The 23,399-nt window shown below is 48.6% G+C and overlaps 1 protein-coding gene across 1 annotated transcript in view; it reads right to left on the bottom strand.

Annotated features, from left to right (window-relative positions):
* ATP2C2 (ATPase secretory pathway Ca2+ transporting 2) overlaps window positions 1-23,399 on the bottom strand; it is a 52,470-nt gene that overhangs the window by 27,019 nt on the left and 2,052 nt on the right. The window contains exons 2-7 of the mRNA XM_081119591.1: window positions 12,080-12,190; window positions 10,247-10,363; window positions 7,690-7,779; window positions 6,531-6,566; window positions 6,365-6,426; window positions 3,254-3,362 (exon numbers count right to left, since the gene is read on the bottom strand). Coding sequence (XP_080975717.1) covers window positions 3,254-3,362; window positions 6,365-6,426; window positions 6,531-6,566; window positions 7,690-7,779; window positions 10,247-10,363; window positions 12,080-12,190 — 525 coding nt within the window. The remainder of the gene's footprint in view (window positions 1-3,253; window positions 3,363-6,364; window positions 6,427-6,530; window positions 6,567-7,689; window positions 7,780-10,246; window positions 10,364-12,079; window positions 12,191-23,399) is intronic.

Here is a 23,399-nt window from a genome sequence, read left to right as displayed (position 1 = left end):
GAACCCAGTGAACAAGTCAGGAAGACCCCCTGCCTTCAGGGAGCCTACACTCCAGTCTTGGGGGCTGGGGGGGCGGAGAAGAGGGGATGAGTTACACTGGGATGAATCACGGGGCAGGCAGGGCACAGAGGAGGCCCCTGAGAGAGGTTGGGGAAGGACAAGTGCAGGGTGGGAGAGGACAGTGAGCCGAGACCTCAGGAATGAGAAGAGCCAAGAAACAATGGTGGGAGAGGGTTTCAAGTGGCAGAAATGGCCCTACTGTGTGGTGGCCCTCCGCATGGACACACCATAGGCAGTTAAAAGCAGCACCACCTCTGGCTTCTAGGTCAGAGCTAGGCATCAGCTTGGGCCTCCTCTACCTAAAACAGCTGATTTGTGTTCATTCTAGGTCGGCTCAAAAGCCAGTGCCTCCAGGAAGCCCTCTGTGACTGCATCAGGCCAGGCCAGTCTGTTCTGGTTAGGAAATCCAGAACTTGCTGTACTTTTCCCTCAAGTTCCCCCAGCAGTCACTGAACAAGTTACCTGGCATGAGGAGATGTAGTCTGTCTGTCAGTCTGGACTATAAACCCATGAGCACAGGGATCAGGTCTATTTTCTTCACTGCCTCCTCAGCACTCAGCACAGTCCCTGGCACAGAGCAGGTGTTCAAGAAATATTTCTTGAGAATCACATAATACCAGTGGCTACCAAGGAGGTGGCTCAGCCTGAAGACAGGGCTTGGGAGCTCCCTGTCACTTCCTGCTCAGGTGCAGATAAGAGAGACAAGCATTACTTGGAGTCCTGACAGGTTCCTTTCAATTCCCTTTTCACTTAGAAATGGCAGGACAAAGAAAGAGCAGTGGCCCTGCTCTACTGGCTGCCCCAGGTCAGCCCTTCACAGAGGCCTCAGCCTTTGTTTTAATTCTGGAAAGAGAAAATAATGCCCTCTGACGCCCACACATTATGCAAAAAGGGCAGGTGTTTGGGTTACTTATTTTAAGAGCTTGCTTGAACCTGCTATTTCCTGGCCCTAAGTGGCTTCAAAATGTATATAAGCTCTCCTGGATCTCAGAGCTTAAGAGCTGATAAAACTATTCCACGGTGAATACACAAAGCTATTGATTGTCCAACAGAGTTGCAAAATACCAAAAAGGAAACTGGTAGAGTGTTCACAGCTGGTAGCTTGGATTAAACCCTCGTGGTGTCAACAGCCAGATATAATTTAATTTATATAAGCAGGGCAGGAAGAAAACCAGTTGAGTTATAAGGACGTTATCTGGGGTCTAAAAAATTGTTTCAAAGAACTGTTGGAGCGACCAGTAATGACAGACAATAAAATCAGTAGCTAATATTTGGTCACTGGTAACCCCTAGCAGGCATCATGCCAAGCAGGCTGAAGGTCTTAGCTTGTTTCTTCATGATAACCCTGCAAGGTAGGAATGAACATTAATCCCTTTGATAGATGAGAAAACCGAGGCTTGGAGGGGCCAATCCCTCCCTCAAAGTCACACACTGGGAGGTGCTGGGCAGGGATTTGAAACCCAGGGCCCTCTGACATCCAACATGTACCCACCACTCACTGATGCCAGGCACCATTCTGAGTACTCTGCATCTATGAAGTCAATTAATCCTTACAACCACCTTTTGGGCATTACCCCCCTCCCCAGCCCCACTCATTTTACAGAGGCGAAACTGAGGCACAGAGAGGCTAAGTAACTTGCTGCAGGTCACACAGCTTGTGAATGAGAGGCATCAGGTTCGAAGCCAGGCTGACACCCAGCCTCAGGGCACTGACCACTTGGAGCACTGCCTCTCCATAGCACCTGTGGCAGAATCCTCCTTACCGCTGGGCTGCCCACCATCAGGACCCACCCTGTCCCTCTGGAACCCCCACACTGGGAGCCAGAGCCCCCTCTCGGTGGAGAAGTGAACAATGTTTCAGACTAGTCTCCCAGCTTTCCCAGGGGACAATGGTTTCTCTAATGGGCCCCAAGTGCCCCAGACCTGCACACTGAATGCTGGCACAGGGAAGGGTGGATGGTGAGGAATCACTTCTGGTGCAGGAAGGGGCACCCGCATGAGCCTGAGAGAATGCCCCCAGCCCCCCATTCCCCCCACCCCTGGCCTGTCTGGAAATCTGAAAGTTAGGGCAGAGGGGAGGGAAAGGCCGAGGCCCTCTGGCCCCCGCCTCCACTTCAAAGCCTGGCCAGAATGCTGGAAACACAGGCCCAGGGGCTGGCTCCTGGCTCTTCACCTCTCTCCACCCCCTGCCCTCCCCGCCACCCTTTTAACAGCATGCCATTAATCCTGCCATTGCCGAGAAAATAAATAAATCGGGCAGATAACCTGCGCTTAATCCTTTATCACTAGAAGCTTTGAACAACTCTTAAGCATTCTTGAAAAGAATCATAAAATAGATGGCTCCTGTCAACGGATCCCTCTGAACTTGATTTAACCTCTGCTGAGAGTGCAGGGTTATCGGGGAGCGCCTGGGGCGCTGTGCTGTGAAGCTGCGTGGCCTGGCCCAGAGGCTGGGGAAGCAGCTTGCCCACACCCGTGTCCCCAAACTGGGCAACCGTGTCCCCAAAACTGTGCTACTTTTTATCTCCACCGGCTCTGGCTCCCTTCTGGTTCCTGAGCAGTCTGACAGCATCTCTTTCTGACATCACTGTGGCTGTTTCTAGAAGGAACATTTGCCTCGTTCCTTGACGCCACCCCAGTTCCATTTGCTGATGCTGCCTGCTATCAACTAGAGTCAACAACCAAAATTTGTTAGGGTTAGAGTTAAAATGAGAGTAATTAATTTATGAAATACAGTTTGAAGAGCTTTGTGCTTAAAATTAGATTTGTTATTATTATTTTTGTTAACCCTCACCCGAGGATATTTTTTCCATTAGAGAGAGTGGAATGGAGGGAAGGAGGGGGAGAGAGAGAGACAGAGAGAGAGAGAAACATCAATATGAGAGAGAGAGAACAATTGGTCGCCTCCCACACTCGCCCAACCGGGGCCAGGGATCAAACCTGCAACTCAGGTACATGCCCTTGACTGGGAATCAAATCTGTGACCCTTCAGTGCTCGGGCCAATGCTCTAACCACTGACCCAAACCAGCCAGGGCAAAATGAGCTTGTTTGCTAACTCCCTGACGTGTTTGTTTCATGTGCGTGCATGTGTGCCTGCATGTGTACGTGCACATGTGCATGCGTGAGAGAATGTCTGCCTCTGGTAAGCTAAGTGTGTGCCTATCCCATCAACCAGGGTGGAGGACCCCTCACCTCAGTGAGACGAATGTCTGCAGGGATCCGGTCTCCGATTGAGAGAGACACGATGTCTCCGGGAACCAGGTCTCGGGCGAGCAGGTGCTGGAGTTTCCCTTCTCTTATGCTGTGTTTGACATGGTAAAAAGCAAAAGCACCGTGTTGACATGCCATCTTTATGCACTTTGATAAATTTGAGCAAAGATAGAAACACACTTCCTCTTTCAGTTATGGACAAACCTTTGTGCCTTTGTGGTGGTGTTATTTTTTAAATTCATGGAGCCTAAAAGATTTTTTGGAAAAGGGTGTGGTTTCTGGGAGACCCTGGCCCTCATCTGAAACATGGGGCTTTCACTGTTTACTCTGCCGGGAAACAAGGCTGGGCCACTTGGCCTCCAGAAGCTTCTGCAGGGCTAGGTCAGCGGTTCTAAAGCTCCCTTAGTGGAGCCAGTAGCTTGTACCCTCAGAGAAGACACCGCTCAGGTGTGCAGAGCTGGCTTGAGATCTCAGGGATGGCAGAGCCTTGTCCGAGCCGGAAGGAGCATCTTAAGGGTCCGAGAAGCCCAGGACCAGCTTCCCACAGGGCCATGACCCTTCCTCATGGCCATCCCCCTTTAGACAGGGGGTGTGCTTCTGTGCACAGGTTCCAACTGGAACCCCACCACAGCGGACGCTGCAGCGGCCTCCCCTCTGGCCTCCTTTAATCCATCCTGCACATGGCAGACGGACAGCTCTTAAGACACAAATCAGATCAGAACTCCCTCCCGCTTCAAACTGTCCAACGGCTTTCCAATGACCTTGGAATCAAACCCAAAAGCCCTGCTAAGGCCCTCTTGACCTGGACCTGCCTCTTCCTTACCTCCTGCTGCTCCCTCCCCACACCAGCCAGCCCTTGAACACACCCAACTCTTTCTAGTCTCAAGGTCTCAGGTGACCCTGAATACTGGAGCAGACATTCCCTTCTTCCTTGATAACAGAATTCAGTCTTGTTCAGGTATCCACCCTGCCCCCACAACTGTGTGCTCTAGGGATGGGCCCTAACTGGCTGAGATCATTGGCGTGATCTCACCTCCTGTGCACAGGCACAGTCTATAACACTGGCCTGAGACATGAGTGGACATTTGAAGGGGTTCATGTATCTGTAAATACACACACACACACACACACACACACACACACACACAGCTTCTTCTTCCGTTTGACTTTTCATGTCTGGCAGTGATGCCCGGAGCTGTGGCAGTCATCTTGGAATCATGAGGGGAACTAGCCAGAGAACAAAGTCAACATGCTAAGGATGGCAGAGTAAAGAAATAAAAGGGCCAGGTCCTTGGTGCCATCTTGAATTAATTAACCCCACTGCCTCCCACCTCAGATCCCTTGCCATGAGATAATACAATGTCCTTGTGGTTTGTGCAGCTGAGTTTTCTGTTCCTTGTAGCCAAGAGCACCTATCTGATATACGCCTGCTGCTCCCTCAGCTCTTCCCATGGCTGGCTCCTTCTCTTTCTCAGGCCTCAACTTAAGCATCAGCTTTTCCTTAAATGTCAGATCAGGGTGGCCTGATCGCCAGCTATTTAAAGTTGTCCCCACCCCTCCACCAGTCACTACTGCATCTCTGTGCGGTTTTTATTTGTTTTCATTTTTGTGTGGCTTTGGGTGTTGGGGGAGTCTTTTGGCTTTAATGTACCTGCTGCGCTCCAAAATCTTATTCACCAATTGTAGCCCCAGCACTATTTCTCCCAGCACACGGTAGGCATTCAATAAATACTTAATGACTGCACAAAGGATGGAGGTAATACAGGAAGGGTCTGCATGGCAAGTGTTTCTCCTAATTTGTAAAACAGGCCTTGGAGACTCAGAGAGTGAGGCTGTATATCTTCAGTGCTCTTTCAACTCTACCAGGCTGCCTGCCACTGCTGCTTTTGAAAATAAAATGTCTTTTAGAAGCAAAACTTCTGAGGATATCAATAATGTATCTATTCATCTAAAAGGTCAAGACTTGATATTTAAGCTTAAGATCAGATCGTTAAACCACATCAATCATTTATGCTTTCCTTTGCTCACATGACTATGTCTCACATCACACACCTGGATTTCTGACAGCCTTGGTCATCCCATTATTAAGCCCAGACATCTTTACTGCCCCCAGTGACCCTTCTAGAATTGACTCAGCCTCTCTCACGCCTCCACATTATGCTCTTTTTGTCTGTTTTGTTACTCACCATCTCTGCCTATGTTACACACACACACACATGCCTGCTGATTCCTTGAGAGGTGGGACTCTATCTCACCAGCTCTTTCTATCCGCCAGACCTGTGGCTCAGTGGTGCCACATACACTCAAATATATGCTAAGGTTCTTTCCCAAGAATTATCCTTCAGAAAAATAGTTCCTGTATGTTGAAGTCCTTCCAAAACACCTCAGATCATGGAACACTTGCCCTGACACACGTGAAGTCCCCAGTAACCATATGTGACTAGTGATGCTGTACCGGACAGCGCAGAGTACAGGACATTCCAGAAAGTTCTGCCGCGTAGCACTGCACTAAGCAGAAATGCCCATGAGGTACTGACAGGTATTTTTGCCTTTTTCCTTTTTAAACATCTTTGGTAAGGGCTGCGTGCTGACAAGCAGCAACGTGGAAATGTCTGCGCAGGAGAGAGGCTGGAGGGCTGCTGAGCAAACACCCAGAGTTCATTCCTCATGTCGTCCCGCCCCAACCAATGTCCTGATGCCTTGGCCGGCTAAAGCCCCGCGTCTCAGCCCCGAGTCCACCCTTTGGGAGTCCCCTGAAACCTCTACGTGCTTTCTTTTGGAAAAACGCACAGTTTTGCAGTGTATGACAGGTTTCACGGGCCACCCTCTTCCTGAAGCCATTGCCATCGCCCACGGCCCCCAGGCTAGGCACCCTGATTAGATGCTAATGACAGAATGCAGGCCCAGAGAGGTCGAACGGCACGCCCAAGGACACAGGTAATCCACTGGCAGGATGGAGACCAGGCCAGAACTGCAGCAACACATGGTTCTCCTGTTACACTACAAGGGATACAAATTTTGCCCAACTCAACCAACCACCAGCCCACTGGCTCCTCTGATGAACCAAAAAGTCCCAGGGGGTCTCTGACTTACCAGCTACATTCGGGAGGAACCAGCTTGGTCAGCTCTTCTAGAGATTTCTCCGACCTGTACTCCTGACAGGAAACACATCAAACATGCTGTTCAAAGGTGGGAATTCCACAGAGCTCCCACCATGCCCGGCTCACCCCAACCCGGCCCTCCAGAAATAAGTACACACCTGGATGAAGGCGACAGTGACCACGATCAGCACGGCCTAGGGATCAAACGGGAAGGGCATTAACACCCATCTACGCAGCTATCGAGAGTGTCCACGGGAGGTGAGGGGAGGTCATTGTCTTTCAAAATATTCCCTTTTTTCATGCAAAATAAGTGTACTGTGCAGAAACTTAGAAAAGAGATAGGCAAAAAAAAAAAAGAAAAAATCACCCCAAATCCCACCACGAGAGGTTCACATTTTGGGGCAGCCCTCTAGATTTCTCTGCAGAGACACATTTATAACATAGGGTCCTATAGTACAGATATATTCTTTTATAAATTGCCCTTTCACTCAACAACATACTGTACACACGAGTCCACATCAGAAGATGTGGATCTAACTTCAGCCTTTTAAACAGAAGCAGCAAATTGCATAGCGTGGAATGATTCTGTTTTTGTATTTTAAAAGAGTACTTGACAGATAAAAGGAAGCCAGATGACATCTATCCAAAGGTGTTCGGTGGAAGCCAGACATAAGAGGTCCCATATCATGTGATTCCATTTATAGAAAATATCCAGAACTGGTAGATCCACAGAGACAGAAAGCAGACCCGTGGTTGTCAGGGGCCAAGGCGGGGAAATGGGCGAGTGACTGTTTAATGAGTGTGCGGCTTCCATTTAGGGCACTGAAAATGTTTTAGAACGAGATCGAGGTGGTGGTCGTGCAACATTGTGATGTACTAAATGCCACTGAATTGTTCACTTCAAAATCATTGATTTCTTATTATGTGATTTTCCACCGAAATTAAAAAAATTATTATTTTAAATAGGTGTTCAGTGGTCCTCTCTAGGTAACAGATTATAAACAGTTATTCTTTGTACCGCATGCACAGGCAGCTCGAGCCAATTCCATCCCAAGTCCTGGGAGGGGAACTCATTGCAACAGGGTCCCAACAGCAAAGAACAGAAGCCCCCTGGGTGTCCACCAAGGAGCAATGGCCAAATAAACCAGGACACCTCCATAGGGAGGTGGATTTGCTTTCCTTTCTTTCTGCTGCATTTTCTACCTTTTTCTCTGCAGCCAAACTCGTTTTTTCCTTGCATAATAAATAAGCAAACACTCGGCAAACCCAAGCAGCAGGGTCTGGGGGCCGGGGCTGCTCCCCGGGGGGCGCACTCACCATGGCGATGCTGACGGCGTCCTCATAGTTCTTCGTTAGGATGCTCACCAAGGCGGAGGCCAGCAGCAGCAGGATCAGGGGGTTCTTAAACTGAAACATTAAAGCAGGTGCCTGGGTTCTCTGGGTTTCTTACTGTGCAGCAGCATGTGTGATGCAGTTTCTTACAGACAGGATTCCAGGCTAACAACTACAGTGGGCCAAGGGCTGGGGGAGAAGGGCCATCGCCACCCATGGTTCTCCGCTTGAAATGTCCCCACTGGGTTTTCTTTGACATTGGCTTCCTGAGGGTCCCACGGCAAACAGGTGACAGACCCAGCGGGAAGAACACACCATGTGGCAGCAGTGCTGCTCTGGCCATGGATAATCAGACCCCTCTTGGCTCGTGGACCCCCTTCTAAGTTCGCAGGCACAGGGAGACAAGCAGCAAGGGGTTTGCTGCAACCTCACTGTGCAGGGGAACTGGTCATTCACGGAAGAAACAGTAACAATAAAAACCACCAACGTCCATTAGGCGCATGTTCCTGGGCTTATTCCCACTTGATATGTGAGCAACCAGAGGCTATGAAAGAAACTGAATTTCCCAAGGATTCACGGAGGTCAGACTGTGCACTTAACTGCTACGCTCCAATCAGGGCCAACTTATAGCTATGGAACGGGGGTGGGACAACCTTTATTGAGCAACTTAGTGCGGGCAAAGCTTCTTCTTATGTAAAATTCAGAACAGTGCTTATTAGTCCTATTTTCTAGATGGGGAAAATTGGGGCTCAAGGAAGTTCAATAACTTGCTCAAAGTCCCGAGGCTGAAAAGAGGGATTTGAACCCTGACAGCCTAACTCATGACTCCAGGGCAGCATGTCTTGGGTCATGCTCAGGTAAGAATTCCTAATGGTGAGTCTCCTGAGCTAGAGAAGTAGAGCTGCCTTGTGAAGTGATGAGTTCCCCGTCACTGGAGGAGACACACAGGAGAAGCACAATGTCCAGTGCATGACAGGTGCTCAGCGGATGTGAAGAGCTAATAAGCGAGGGCAGATGGGCTCTCTGTACTCATCAAGGGGGTGGGAATGAAACACAGCCATTAGGAGCCGCCTTCTAATCGTGCAAAGATTCCCACAGATGGACCCCTGAACTGAGAAGGTTAAGGTGAGTAAACATATCCCCGCCTCTTATAAAGAGATTTTATTTCTGGAAAGGCCCTGGCTGGAGGCTGGAGGAGAGCCCTTGGTGGGAGGTGTTGACAGGGCAGAGGCAGGAAGGAGGAAGGCTGGGGAACTGTGGGAGTGGGTCCTAGTGGAAGGGGCAGGCAGGGCAGAACTGAGGAGGAAAGTGTTCTCCACAGACAGTGTGTCAACCTCATTCCCTGAACTCCAAATTCCAGGAACCTCCACCGCCTCCTTCCAACACTGGGGTTCCAGGAAGCTTCTGGGCTAACCAGGGCCACCTGCACCCAGAAGACTATTTTGCTGCCAACATGGATCAATGTCAGACATCCCCAGTGCACTGAGAGCCAGCTAATGAGGCGGTGGGGACTGGAGGAGAGGGGAGGGCGGCGATGCTGCAGGAGTGCTGTGACTGCCCTTGAGCCAACCAATCAAGAAAGCTTTAAACGCTGAGCCAACAGAAGGCAGCTCCAGGCTGGATGGGGTGGGGGGTATCAGGACCGGAGAAGGGGCCCAGAAGGCCAGGGAGGGGAAACCAAGGCAATCTGAATGCCTTCAGGTATCTGGGAAGTTCTGCCTGCTAACTGGGGCTTTCTGAACTACTACTGGTGGGCGATGGGGATGTTCACTTCTAGACTGGAACCTGCAGCCGTGTCTATTTCAAATTTCTCTTTCCTCTTTCTAGTGGCTTCCAAGCATCTGATTCGTGCACTCTGCATTCAGCACCCTGCCTGCACCAACCACAGCATGAACAAGTTGCAGGGGCCCTGGAGCCAGGCACCTGGCTCACTGCCCAGCATTGCCACTGACGGCTGTGTGACCATGGGCTGCAGTTGCCAGATAAACAACAGGACACCCAATAAAATCTGAATTTCAGATAAACACCCCCCCCTCCCTTTTTTTTTGTAGAAGTAGGTCCCATGCAACATTTGGGATCTACTTATGCTAAAAGATTATTTTTTGTTTATCTATCTAAAATTCAAATTTAACAGGACATTCTGTGTCTCTATTTGCTAAGTCTGGCAACCCTACACAGCCTGGAGAAATATTTCCATGCCTTTACAGTCACCCTTCTCATGTCAAAATGGAGATTAGGAGGGAGATAAAGTGAGCTAATGTTTACTTACTTACCCAGTTAGCATGGTGCCTACCAGCTGGAAAACCCTCTATGAATGTAACTACCATTGCTGATCATGGCCGCCTGGGTGGTTAGTGATGTAGTCGTGGCTGTCCCTCTGCTGGCTGAGAGCAGCCTGCGTGAAGGGGAGCCTCTCTTATCTCTGTAGGACGGCCACCCCACGCCCTGGGACTGGTCCAAGGCCACCCTCAGTGAACATGCAAAGAATGAAGGACTGGCCGCCCTCCCGTTACAGTTGCAGGAATGAGGCCCACGGTCCTACCTGATCAAGATACTTCTTCCACATGGGTTCCGTGTTGTCAGCGACAAACTCGTTCCAGCCGTGGACCAGCCTGCGCTGCGTCACCGAGAACTCCGACAGCCCGTTCTGCAAGTCCACCTGGAAGGACACAGTCAAGAGCAAGCTCACGGGTGGGCCAGCAAACACCGAGGGGCCCGGGCCACAGAATCCCCACGCTGGGAGCAGCCACCTGCGTGATCAAAGGCTGCAAGCACATAGGGGCTAAGAGAGACCAGCTCTTTTTCAATTAGACCGCACTCCTGCCCTACAATTACAGCGGGGAAAAACAACCCTGGGCCTAAATGTCCACAAGTGCAACTGTCGCAGGGAAATGCAGAAACACATTCTCTACTTGAAAAAAACAGGCCTTGGGAATGTAAAAACGGTACAGCCAGTGTAAAAAACAGGATGGAATCTCCCCAAAATATTACAATAGAACTATCACAGGATCCAGCGATTTCACTTCTGGGTGTAGATACAGCAAAAGAGCTGGAAGTGGATCTAGGAGAGATATTTGTGCTGTGTGTTTATAGCAGCATTAGCCTCGAGAGCCCAAAGGTGGAAGCCGCAGCAGTGTGGAGTTATTCTTCAGTGGGTGCAGAGTTTTGCAAGGTGAAGAGAGTTCTGGAGCTTGGCTGCACAACCATGGGAATGCACTCATCACTACTGAACTTACACTTGCAAATGCTTATGATGGGAAATTTTATGTTGTGCATTTTACCATGGTTAAACATAAAATTAAAAAAGACAACAACCAACCAACAGAAGAAAAGCCTGCTCCTAGAAAGAATACTAGCTAAAATTATTACATCGCGCACACACTGTGCCTGATACAATTTCAAGCTCTTTAGCCAAACTCACGTTGAAATAGCTCATTTGAGTCAGTAATTGTGTAAGGAAAGTTTGTTGTTCTGGTTGCAGCAAAGGTATCCTTGTTTTTAAAAAGTTGACAGGACAGCTCTCCCAGGCGGTAGAGGTGACAGGGAAAACTGAATTGATCTCTAGGTTCCTTTTAATAGAGAAAGAAAATCAAACGTATTTTCTAGATAGGGCAAAAAATATTTCCTTCCCCTCTCCTAATACTAACAAGCAGGACTTGAATTTAAACAGACTTTTAAATTATTCTCAAGGAAAGAGGAGCATGAAACGCTGAGATCCAACTTCCTTGAAATTGTAGCACGTGCCCTCTTATTAGTGAATTTTTATTTGCTTTCCCCAAGTGTAGTGGGTTACGAGTGAACACACAAACACAGCATCATGTTTGCTCAGTTTTCTAGGTAAGGAAAATTTAAAACATGAAATAGGCAACATCCTTCAGCCTCAGAAGAGAGCTCCATGGAGAGGGGTGTTTTTTTGTCTTTTTTTTTTTGTGGGATTTTTTTTTTTTGTTTTTTAGTTTTGCACTGGCTTGGAATTCAAATTCACTCGAGAAACTTGTGAGAATTTAGTTTCTGGAATTAGCAACACTGTGGATGATAAAAGATGAAGGGTGTGAATAGGGGATGGCTAAGAGTTTGAGCTTTGATGTCAAAACACCCGGATTCATGGGCTACGGCTTCTCTGTGTCTCTGATCAAGAGAAACATGTAACTGAGTGCCTGGGGGCGCCCATCTCTGGGAAGGGCCGCATGAGGGTGGCTCTGTTGACATCAGTGTTGATAATATTCCACATGGGAAAGGGGACAGTTCAATGTCGACAGTATTTCTTTATAACAATGATAATAAAAATGTCTGATAGCACGGAATTCTAAAGCAGCTTTCAGGTGCATCTAAAAACTTTCCCACAACCAGCATCGAATGCAAATCCAATTCTCACGTGAAACGCTTCGGCCAAATCCTCTCTGCGGTACTTGCTCGCCTCCTTGGGTGGCAGAGCTGCCACCATCTTCTCTTTCTCGATGGCTTTCAGCTCACATTGTTCATCAAACTGCAAAAAAAAGCAGGATCACTGTTAAGGAAGTTGAGGTTTTGTGCCGACGCATCTTTTTAACATATAACATACACATAGGAAGCGCACATGACTGTACAGATCACACTCTCACAGACTGATCCATAGAACCAGCCCTCAAATCAAGAAGCAGGCATTACCAGCCCCCAGGGGCTCCTGCATGCTACCGCCCCCTGAAGGTGACGGCCATCGTCATCTGTCACTATCGATTAGTTTTGTCGGAGTCTGAACTTTATATAAATGGTCACATGTAACACATGCTCTTTCACATGTGGTTCCTTTCATTCAGCGTTGCTAGTGAGAGTCATGCAGGACGTTGCAGGTAGCAATGGTCTGCTTATTTTTATGGCTGTATACTATTCCATTGAATAAGCATAGCGCCCCCCCTCCCATCCATGGTTTCATTTACCCACAGTTAACCATGGTCCAAAAATATTAAATAGAAAAGTCCAGAAATAAACAATTTATAAGTTTCAAATTGCTCTCTGTCCCAGGTCGTGTGATGAAATATAATGCCAGCCCACTCCATTCCGCCTGGGATATAAATCAGTGTATTCACGGATTGTCCAGTGTATCCACACTGTGTATACTCCTCGCTCGTTAGTCACTTACAGCTGTCTTGGTTCTCTGGTCGACTGTCACTGTATCTCAGTGACTGCATTCAAGGAACTTCTATTTTACTTAATAATGGCCCCAAAGCATAAGAGTAGTGATGCCAGTAACTCAGATATGCCCCCAAAAACCCACCACCAACAACAAAAAAGTCATAAAGTGACTCCTTTATGTGAAAAGATATGTATGTACAGGAAAAAACAGTATTTATAGGGTTCGTGTTATCCAAGGTTTTGGGCATCTCCTGGGGGTCTTGGAACACATGCCCAGCAGATAAGGGGGGACTACTGCATGTCACAATTGATCTGTTTTACTGTTGTTGGATGTTTGGGTTGTTTCCAGTTGTTGGCTAACACTGATGCATCTGTTTTTTAAGCAATCATTTAGCAATAATTATGCCTCGGAGAAACCTCATTGGCTACGATACTTAAGCAATTTTATTTAACAGAATTGGAACTTGCAACGCTGACAGAGCAGGGCAACAGTTCACATGTTTAGAACCCTGAACCTTGAATTTCTGGGATTCTCAGTCAAGCATGCAGCATACTGTAGAGATTGCACCTTGAGGGCAACAGGGGGGTATCACAACCTGTTCTATGAGTCCTTTGGAACAGCCCAAGAAAAAGGGGGAGCCCAACTGAGCTCTGGGCGTCTGACGGGCCTGGGGAGAAGACATATGAAACCTGGAGGGCATGAGAGGGCATAACACAGAGGAGACCTGAGGATCATGAAAACATGAAGTGTTTTTGCAAAATTATTCTGAGTATCCCTATACCCAGGACATGATAATCATCATTTCCTTTTCTACCAGGTTGTTGGGCACCGGCCAACCTCTTCCCGCTGCCTTTAGCTGGAACAGAGGTGGCAAATTCCTCTTTTTCTTCTTGCCACCCCCCCCCCCCCCACGGCATCTCCCAAGCGCCTCACTTGTTTAGAAATGCTCTGCTAACCACATCCATCCCTGGGGCTGCTGCTCACTTAGGCCAGTGACCAGGAAACACAGCGGGGATTACACAGCCCATTCAACAGGCGCCTCTGTCGCTGTGAGCTTTCGCTAAGTCACGGTTACGGTCACTGCATGAGATTCCCTTTGAAGACAATCGTGCCTCACAGGATGACACAGACGTTTCTTCTGTTCTCAGAGCTGGTTCCATCGAACCAGATAAAGCGCTCCATTCCCGCTCACACCACAGACGGAGGCGTTCTGGGCTTCCAGGACCTACCCCCACGGCTGGTCTGGGTCTTGCCATTTCTTTCTGGCCTTGACCACACCTGATTCACTTTTTGTACAGCATCCCGAGGGACCCTGGAAAATCTAAATCCAGTCCTCTCTCCCCCTCCCCCACCTCTCTCTTTCTCTCTCATTCACACACACACACACACACACACACACATGCTTGAAACACATGGAGGGATTACATTTGCTCTCAGGAAGGAAACCCAGCAGCCTTCAATATGGCTTGAGCAGACCCCACCTCATGCCTGTCCCCTATGGCCTCCGTCACAGAATCCTGAACCCTGGTCTTGTTTGGGGCAGGAGCACGCCTAGCTAAAATCCTGCTTCCTAGGCCCATGAGACACATGCTGTCCACTGGAAGAGTCCTGTGTCCCCCAGAAATGCACCCCTTCAGTGGCCCTGAAGTAGTCCCAGGTACGTTTTCGTGGCTGCCACCCACACCCTAAGGCAGGGGTCCTCAGCCAGGAGCGACCCTACCCCCAGGAGACCTTGGCAACGTCTGGAGACATGTTTGGTTATCACAACTGGGTGCTACTGGCACCTGGTGGGTAGAGGCAGACGTGCTTCCCAGCACCCCACAATGCACAGGACAGCCCCCCGCAACGAGCAATGATCTGGAACAAAAATTTCCGAAGTACTGAGGAGGAGAAACTCTGCTTTTGAGATAGAGGGGCTATTCTGCCTTGACATCCCCCCCGACCAGACTGGTCAGCCTGCTCTACCCTCGGCATCCTAGCTTCCCCTTGATGTCACCTACACAGTCGCCAGCAAGTGGTTATCATGGAAATGCCTTTATCCACTCACAGCGCAGCCGCTCCTGAAGGTGGGGCCAGTGTCTGGTCCTCCCAGGGCCGCTCCCCGGGCCTCTGTCAATCAGAGCTCAGGACACCATTGGGAATGCACGCCCGGTCAGTTCCGCCGGACTGAACACATGCCGTCAGTCACAAGCCTCAGTTTACCCGACTGTAAGTTCCTCACCTGCAAAGTGGGAGTGACGATGCCTACCCGGTCATGCTTTTGCAGAATCAAGTACTGTAAGTGATGCAGCCCAGACCCACTGTGACCTCCCAGTAAATGCCGGCTCTGGGCGCGCTGTGGGGACCAGACCTCCAGCACTTGGTTGGAAACACGGTGATGGTGACATTGCCTGGGTGGCTCAGCTATGTTTGGGAAACTCAAGAACAGGAAGGAGCAGAGCGCAACAAAGGGAGTGCAGAGGTTGGAATGGCACAGACCAGGGTTCAAATCCTGCCCTGTCACTGACCAGCCCTGTAAGCAGGGATGACAGTCTGTGTATCCCGGGTAGTTTTGAAGAATTTAAAAAAAAACAAAACCCAACTCTGTAAATGTACCTCACATGTGACAGGTGTGTTCAGTAAATATTCTACAAATGCCAGCAACTAAAGAAGCAGAGGGACCCAGGGGGTGTAGTGTCCCCACTCCAGTGGAGATAGCATCTCTCTGTGACCTTGTCTCGCTGGGGACTGATATTTCCTGTGTTTCTCTGAGAGGTTAAGGATTCCACAAAGGGGGTCTAGAAGATGCATAAATATTTGAATCTATGTGTTTTTAATAAATGCTGTAACTATAGGTAGGAAAATTGTGAATTCTGTTCTTAAAAATCCCCCTTGATTTGCATTTGACACTAATCTCAATTTCTCTATATTTTAACTTTTTAGAAAAGGTCCATTGACAACATTTTTTTAAAAAGGTGGTCTATCCATACACCGGAATATTATTCAGCCTTAAAAAGGATGGACATTCTGACACACTTTACAACATGGACATTATCTGAGTGAAACAAGCTGGTCACAAAAGGACACATACTGTATGATTGCACTTCCATGAGGTCTCTAGAATAAACAAATTCATAGAGACAGAAGTAGAACGGTGGCTTCCAGGGGCTGCGGGAGGGGGCGGGCAGTTAATATATAATGGGGACAGTTTCAGTTAGAGACAATGAAAAACTTCTGGATACCAACGGTGGTGATGGTTGTGCAACAGTGTGAATGTCCTTAATGCTGAACTGTACATTTTAAAATGGTTAAGATGGTAAATGTTATATATATTTTGCCACCATTAATAAAATCCAGAACAACAACAAGGATATGAAAGAGCCCACTCCCCTGCCCTTGTGGGTGGAGACTAGCAGGAGTTCCCACCCTTCCTCAGGATTCGTGGGCTCTGAAAGCAGGGCTGTCCAGGCACTGGGAGCCAGCCAAGCGGGGGAGAGAGGCCTGTGTGGTAAAGGGGGTGGGGCGGGCCGGGCAGACCCCTTGGGCCCAGGACTGAGCTCGGAGCCTCTGTGCCCTGCCTGCATGGGGAGGACTTCTGCACAGGATGCTCACATGTGGCCCTCTCACTCCCTTAAGCACACATACTTTGTAGATGTGTCAGATTTGAATCACAGCATGTTCCGTTGGTAACGAGTGGCACATCCTGATGGAGGTCAGGTGCTCTCTGGGGCACCCCTGATTCTTGCTTCCTGCCAAACCCGATTCAGAGGAAACCACCCCTCTCTTCTCTTTTGTGTCTCCTTTTTTAAAGTTCTTTTTTATTAAGATAAGATCCACATAACATAAAATTAACCATTTTAAAGAGTTCAGGGACATTAGCACATTCCCAGTGTTGTCCAACTACCACCTCTATCTAGTTCTAATGTATTTCCATCACCCCAGAAGGAGGCCACATCCCCATTATCAGTCGCTCCCCCACCCCCTAGCTCCTGACAACCACCAATCTGTTGCCCGTCTCTATGGATTTAAGTACTCTGCATATTTCATACAAATGGCATCACACGATACGTGACCTTTTGTGCCTGCTTTGTGATCCCCAAAGTATTGTTTGTCCATGGCAAACAGACCCACACTGGTGTCCCAGGGCAGGGACCTTCCTGAGCTCGGAGGAAATAGTCTGGAATGAGAACATCTTAGAGTGTTCTCACCAAGCAAAGACAGCTCGGCGCCAATATTTAACCTAGTGGAGGCTTCCAGAGGGAATGGCACAGGGCAAACATGACATCGCTGAGAGATGAGCTGGCTGAGAAAACAAGCAGGTGGCACTGGGAGTGGACCAGCCTCCCCGAGCCAGAACTGGGCTTTCCCTTCCCTTCTACCAGGCTCCAAGATCCAGTTCACTTCAAACATTGACTGCGTTAGACTCCAATGATTGCCTCCCTGTTTAACGACTGATATGAACATATATTTCTTCAACACCACCCCTTGGCTGCCTCAGTTTCCCCCTCCTGAAAGCGAGGGTTATGACAGCAGGGACTCCAAAATTGGAGAACCACTGGGATCTCGTAAAAATATACCTGCCGTGGCCTATCCCCAGGCCAGCTGAGGAGGGGGGCCCAGCCATCAAGGTTCCTAAAAGCCCCAGGTGATTCTGAGAGGACCCCTGGCTGGGAGAGGCATTCAAAGAGCAACCCCACGGGGGTCTTAAGGGGCCACCATGTTGGAAGACAGAAAAGCCCATGGCTCACAGGCCAAGCATCAGGCAGGGAGTTCCTGGGGCTCCAGAGAGAGCCGTGGGAGTCCAAGCAGGAAGGCTCCTTCCGCTTCCCGGAGGAGGTGAGGGTAAGGCCTGGGGCAGCAGGTGTTCCCAAGTCTTTCTAGAAGTTGGACAGTAAAGGGAGGGAAATGAACAATGAATGGGCGTCCAAAACCAGCTAACAGATCGTGATGATGATAGAACAATACAGCCCCAGCTACAGCAATCAATACCAATGATTCAGCAGATATAACAGACACATCCTGCCCAGCACTTGACTTGTACAATCTCATTTAATCATCACGGCAGCCCTTTGAGGTAGCTGTGGTTTTCACCCCTGTCTACAGATGAAGAAACGGCTGAACTGGCCGACTCCCCAGCCAGCACCTCCAGTCACTGCTCTATAAAAATGCAGGAAAACTTCTTTGTGTGTTGTGCAGATGGAAGAAAACAGAGAAACATGACTTTCTGGGTCTTCCAAGCAGAGTAGAGGGAGAGGATGGTGGGAGCAAGAGATAAGCTGAACCTGAATAGTGTTTCCAAATAACATCCACATCCTAAGCCCTGGAAGCTGTGAATATGTGACCTTACATGGCTAGAGGGACTTTGAAGATGTGACTTAGTTGAGGATCTTGAGATGGGGTGATGATCCTAATGATCCAGGTGGGCCAATATCATCACAAGGGTCCTTATTCATACGAGGGAGCGGAAGGGTCCGAGAAGGACATATATCAACAGAAGCAGAAACTGGAGGGATATGGTTACTGGCCTTGAAGATAAAGGAAGGGGCCACAAGTCAAGGGATGTAGGTGGCCTTCAGAAACTGGAAAAAAAGGCAAGGAAACAGATTGTCCTCTAGAGGCTCTAGAAATAATGCAGTCCAATTGACATCTTGATTTTTAGCCCACTGAGGCCTATGTGAGACTTCTGATCTCTAGAACTGTAAGAGAATATGTGTTGTTTTATGTGCCAAGTCTGGTTATTTGTTGCAATAGCCCAAAGGAAACTGATCCACCATCGGTCCCAGGAAGGAATCCAGCACTCTGAGCACCCAGACCTCCAGTCCTCCCTCTGCCCAGCTCACTGCTGCCCCACTTGTCCACCTCCAGCACTGGACCATCATCTTCAGCGGGAAGTGGCTGGTCTTACCCAACTCAAACCTGAGTGCCCAGCGCAGTGCTTGGCAAATAGAAGGTGTTTAAAAATGTTTGTGGAAGAGAGGGAGGGAGGGAGGGAGGGAGGGAGGGAGGGAGGGAGGGAGGGAGGGAGGGAGGGAGGGAGGGAGGGAGGGAGGGAGGGAAGATGGGGCAAGTTCTGAGCTGCCTGGAAGTTCTCAATGCCTCGTGCTGGGAGCCACACTAGGACTAGAGGGAGCGGTGAGTAATAGGTATGTTGCCAAAGACAGGTGACTGTGCGGACAGCCTAAGGGGGCAGCAGTTAGAAGGCTCAGGCATGGGTTACAGAGCATGTGCTTTTTAAAAAATTTTTGATTGATTTGAAAGACATTGACTTGTTGTTTATGTATTTATTGGTTGATTCTTGTATGTGCCCTGACCAGAGATTGAACCTGCAACCTTGGCCTGTTGGGATGGTGTTCTAACCAGCTGAGCTACCTGGCCAGGGAGAGCATTTGCTTCTTAACACTACACTGTTTCTTTTGGTGGTAGCTGAGCAAATGCTCGGTGCTGCGGCACACCTCAGACGGGGGCTGAAGACAGAGGCAGCGAGAGGCTCCTACGGAGCATCCTTTTGTACCTTTTTGAATCTTGAACCATAGTAAGGATTGATGATTCAAAGAGGGAAAAACCTGTCCTCATCAGGCCTGGGGGCAGAGCCAGTGCAGGAGGGGAGAGGGCTTCCTAGTAAAATGGATGCTCAGAAAATGAAAGACAGAGCAGATGAGCAGATGTTAACTCAGGAAGGTGGAGGAAAGGAAAACCCCAGGCAGGGCACAGCGTGGGCAAAGGTTGTGCCTAGAGGAGCCAGGAGGAGGCCAGCACTCTGCGGAGCACAGGAAACAGGAGGCTGGATCCTGGGGCAAGAGCAGCATCACAAATGAACTCAAGAAGGTCTGCCCAACACCTTTTAATGTGTGGGGGGGTGAACCCCTAAATGTAGCAGACTGTGGGGAGGGAGCATCACCAGGACCACATCTCACTAATCTGGGTTCTAATTCTAGTTCCCCTGGCTACCAGCTGTGTGACCCTCAGCAAGTCCCCCGACTTCTCTGAGCCTCAGTTTTCTCCTCTGTAAAATGGGAATAAGGAGACCCATACTGAGGATTGCTGAGGCAGGGTTTCTTGAACTCCAGTCTCAGGTCAAGATGGGTTAAGAGATGTTTCCCAGTCTTTGAAATTACATCTAGGTACTGCCTGTAATCTGTGTGTATGTGTGTGTGTGTAATGGTGGTGTGACCCCAGGTAGCAAAGAACTACAACAGGACAAAATGAGGCATCTAGAGTACATATCTTGTTTAACAGGTGGTTAGTGCAGTCAAGGGCCAAGTAGGGAGATGGCCAAGCTAGGTGTTGGCCAGTCTGACCAGGAGCCAACAGTTGGTCGGCAAGGTGAGGACACTGCTTACACACAGAGAGGTTGTGCAATAAGTAAGTATACTGAGGAGAATGGGAGTTGCTCTTCTCACTGTTGGTGAAGGGAGTTACAAATATAGAGAGCAGGCACTGACCCGTGAAATTTATTGGATTGTAGTCTATGGTTTTACACACACACACACACACGCGCGCCTCCTCTGAGAGGGCCCAGAAGCCGTAACACCCAATAGAGTGCGCACACCTCGCACCAGATCTGGTTCTCGATACCATTCTTCCAGTAAAAAGAGCTGAGAATCCTGGGCGAAATGGCTGATCCAGGGCTGGGGCAGGGAAAGTACCAAACGAGGCTGGAATTTTTTATTATACTAGAAAGTAGGAATGTTCTCAAAGAATGGTGGAAAAAAAAAAAGTCCAGAATTCAAGATGTCACCATGAGGGGGCTCCTGTTGCCCAAATCTGAGACCACTGGAGCATTGAAATAAAAGATAGTAACAAAATGTACATGCTTAATAAAACAGGAATCCATGACTTGACAATGATACATGAGTGAATAAATAAATGACCAAATACACAGAAGAAAGGGGCAGCTCTTCCTTACACCAGAACACCAAGTAGTAACAGGAACGAATGACAGAATTAGGAAACCATCGTTTAGCAGACATTGTAAGAGTAATCAATTCGGGCAAGGATCATCAGCAGATGTTAAAACCAAAGAGTGAAAACGGTCTGAGAAACAGGCTACTGACATAGCTTCAACATGTCTCTCCAGAAAATACTTATTATAATTACAGTGGGGAAAAGAGCAACTTTATAAAAGAGAAACCTGGCCAGTCAGAGGAGAGAAAACTCCAGCATAGAATTCAGGCAGCCCTGGGTTTGAATTCCTAGGAGAGCGGTGTGACCCTGGAAAAGTCACTGCACTCTCTAAGCCTCAGATTTTTGCAGGGATGTTTGTAAGGATTCAAAATAACATGGTGCCTCCACAGATGTCCACTGGAACATTGCTCTAGTCATTCAAACAGGAAACCATCTAAATGCCCATCAATAGGGGGTGGGTTAAATAAAAAGGCCTACACAGCAAGGAAACTGCTCCTGAACTATACATCCTGCAGGAATGGGGAGGGTGCAAGTGCACAGAATGATCCTATGTAGTTTTTAAAAACATACAGAGTTGGATGTGAATCATAATTACTGTGGTCAGGTGCTGCCCTAAATTCCACTCCACGATTGATCTCTGAAGTGTGTCCCGTTATGACCTCATCATATGGAAGACAAAGCAGAGTCATGGCAAAGTGAGGACTGTGCTCAAGGTCTCATGGCTGGCAAGCGGCAGAACCAGAATGTGCATCTAGGTGGCCTGGCCCACAGGCTCCAGTGCTCTTAACCACAGCCTTTCCAGAACTGCATAAAAAGGGGCCAGGACCACCCAAGCAAACAGTAATCTGATTACTGCAAACTGACTAGATGCAAACAGTACCTACCCCCCTCAACACACACACCAAGGAGGGAAGTGAGAGTAAAGTGGGGAGGTGAAGGAAAATTTCATATTGTGCACATTTTTCTTGTGGCTTATGAAAATAATTATGACAAGTTGAGAAAGGGAAAGGGAAAAAAGGGAAGAAAAAATATGTACAGTTCCTGGTTCATAAAAGATAGTAGATTAAAAATAACCCCAACTAATAGGAGTATAATTCAGTGACAATGTTGTTCAAATGTCAATATTGCTGGTATTTGGGGGAGGGACAATTGCATTGGTGACAATAATCACACGACATAGTGAAGAGATGAGAGTTTCTCAGTGGCTCAGAGAGAAAAACAAAGGAGCCATCATACAGCACGGGGCTAAGGCATCAGGGAGTCAACACTAAAGTGCTGAACCAGGGAGAAGTGTCCTCACATTGCTAGTGGGGCTTGACGTGAATCCAGTCTTTGTACACAGCTTGCCACAGCTGATGAGCACCAAGCATGGGAATCAAGACCAAGTGAAGGAATGTTCTTTCCACAATGCTCACCTCCTCCTCGAGTGAACTGGCCTGTTCGGTTATCCACTGGCAGCCTTTCACGCTGGCTCACAGGCTGCTTGCTGGCAGCTGTGCTTAAGTACGAGGCTGCTTGTCCTGAACTAAACTAGCAAACAAATTCTTAAGATACTCAAATACCGTTTTGTACATGTAATTAGACATTCACAGCAAGAGCATTGTTAAAATCCAGTCAAAAAGAGTCTAAATAAAGACCAGAACTCAAGATTAATAAAAGTACTAACAAAAATAGGTACCTCTGGAACAGACCATGTGTCAGGTTTCTGGTTTTTATGTGAATGATCTCGTTTAAGAAACTCTTCCTTCCTACCACTGTGGAAGGCAGCCCCCAATCATCTGAGCCTCCCCGTAGTCACACCCTTGTAACCCCCTCCCCCTAAGAACAGGCTAGACCATTCATCCTGGGGAAGCATCCAGAGGCAGCCCTGTGGAGAGGCCCATCGAGCCAGGCCCATTGCCTGCAAACCACCACTGGAGTGAGCGTGCAAGCTGGTCCTTCCCCCTTCCACTACCCGAGTCTGTGGGAACCCAGTCTTCACCCTGCAGAGCCTCAGGAAGATGACTCAGTTCACTAACCAGGAAGGTAGGTAGCCCAGGGTGGAGCCATGGCAGTCTCAGTTAAGAGGTGAGAGCCCTGAGGGTCCAAGATACTTTTCAGAGTCCTCCTGGAAGCAGGAATTTCTGGTCCAACGTTCTCCTTACCCAACAATCAGGTCGGCAGAGAGAAGCCTTTTTCCCAGTAATTAAGGGGGTTTCTCCTACACCTTTCTTCTCATTGCAATGGAAATGCAGCCAGAATGAGGTGTCCTCGGGGGGGCCATGAGAACTGTGCTTAGTTCCAGCCTCTAACTCTGGGCCCATCCACCCTAGTTCCTGTCTCAGCCACCCAGTCACACTGTTCTTTATTCTCAGTCACACCCGAGACCTCTGGATCTTAAACATCTCTTGGTTTCTCTGTTGACTGTCAGCCTCCCAGGTGAACTTTGTTTTATACACAACTATATCATCAGCGCCTGGCCCCACTGTGAGCCTTGAGGTCCCCATCTCTCAGGGTTACAATAAAACCTCTCAAACCGAAGAGAGCCAGGTAGAGACACAGCAAGTTCTCGATAATCACCACTATTATAACTGGGTGACTCGGCAAAATGGTTGGGAGATCCAGAGACTGCCCAGGACGCCACATGCAACATGTGCTCATAAGAATTAGGACTATTGTGGAAACAATCACTGTAGCTAACTTTGCTCCTTTTTTCAAA

This window comes from Miniopterus schreibersii (genome assembly GCF_964146895.1).
Source record: "Miniopterus schreibersii genome assembly, chromosome: 18".
Lineage (NCBI taxonomy): Eukaryota > Metazoa > Chordata > Mammalia > Chiroptera > Miniopteridae > Miniopterus > Miniopterus schreibersii.
This window is presented reverse-complemented; position numbering and strand designations above follow the sequence as displayed.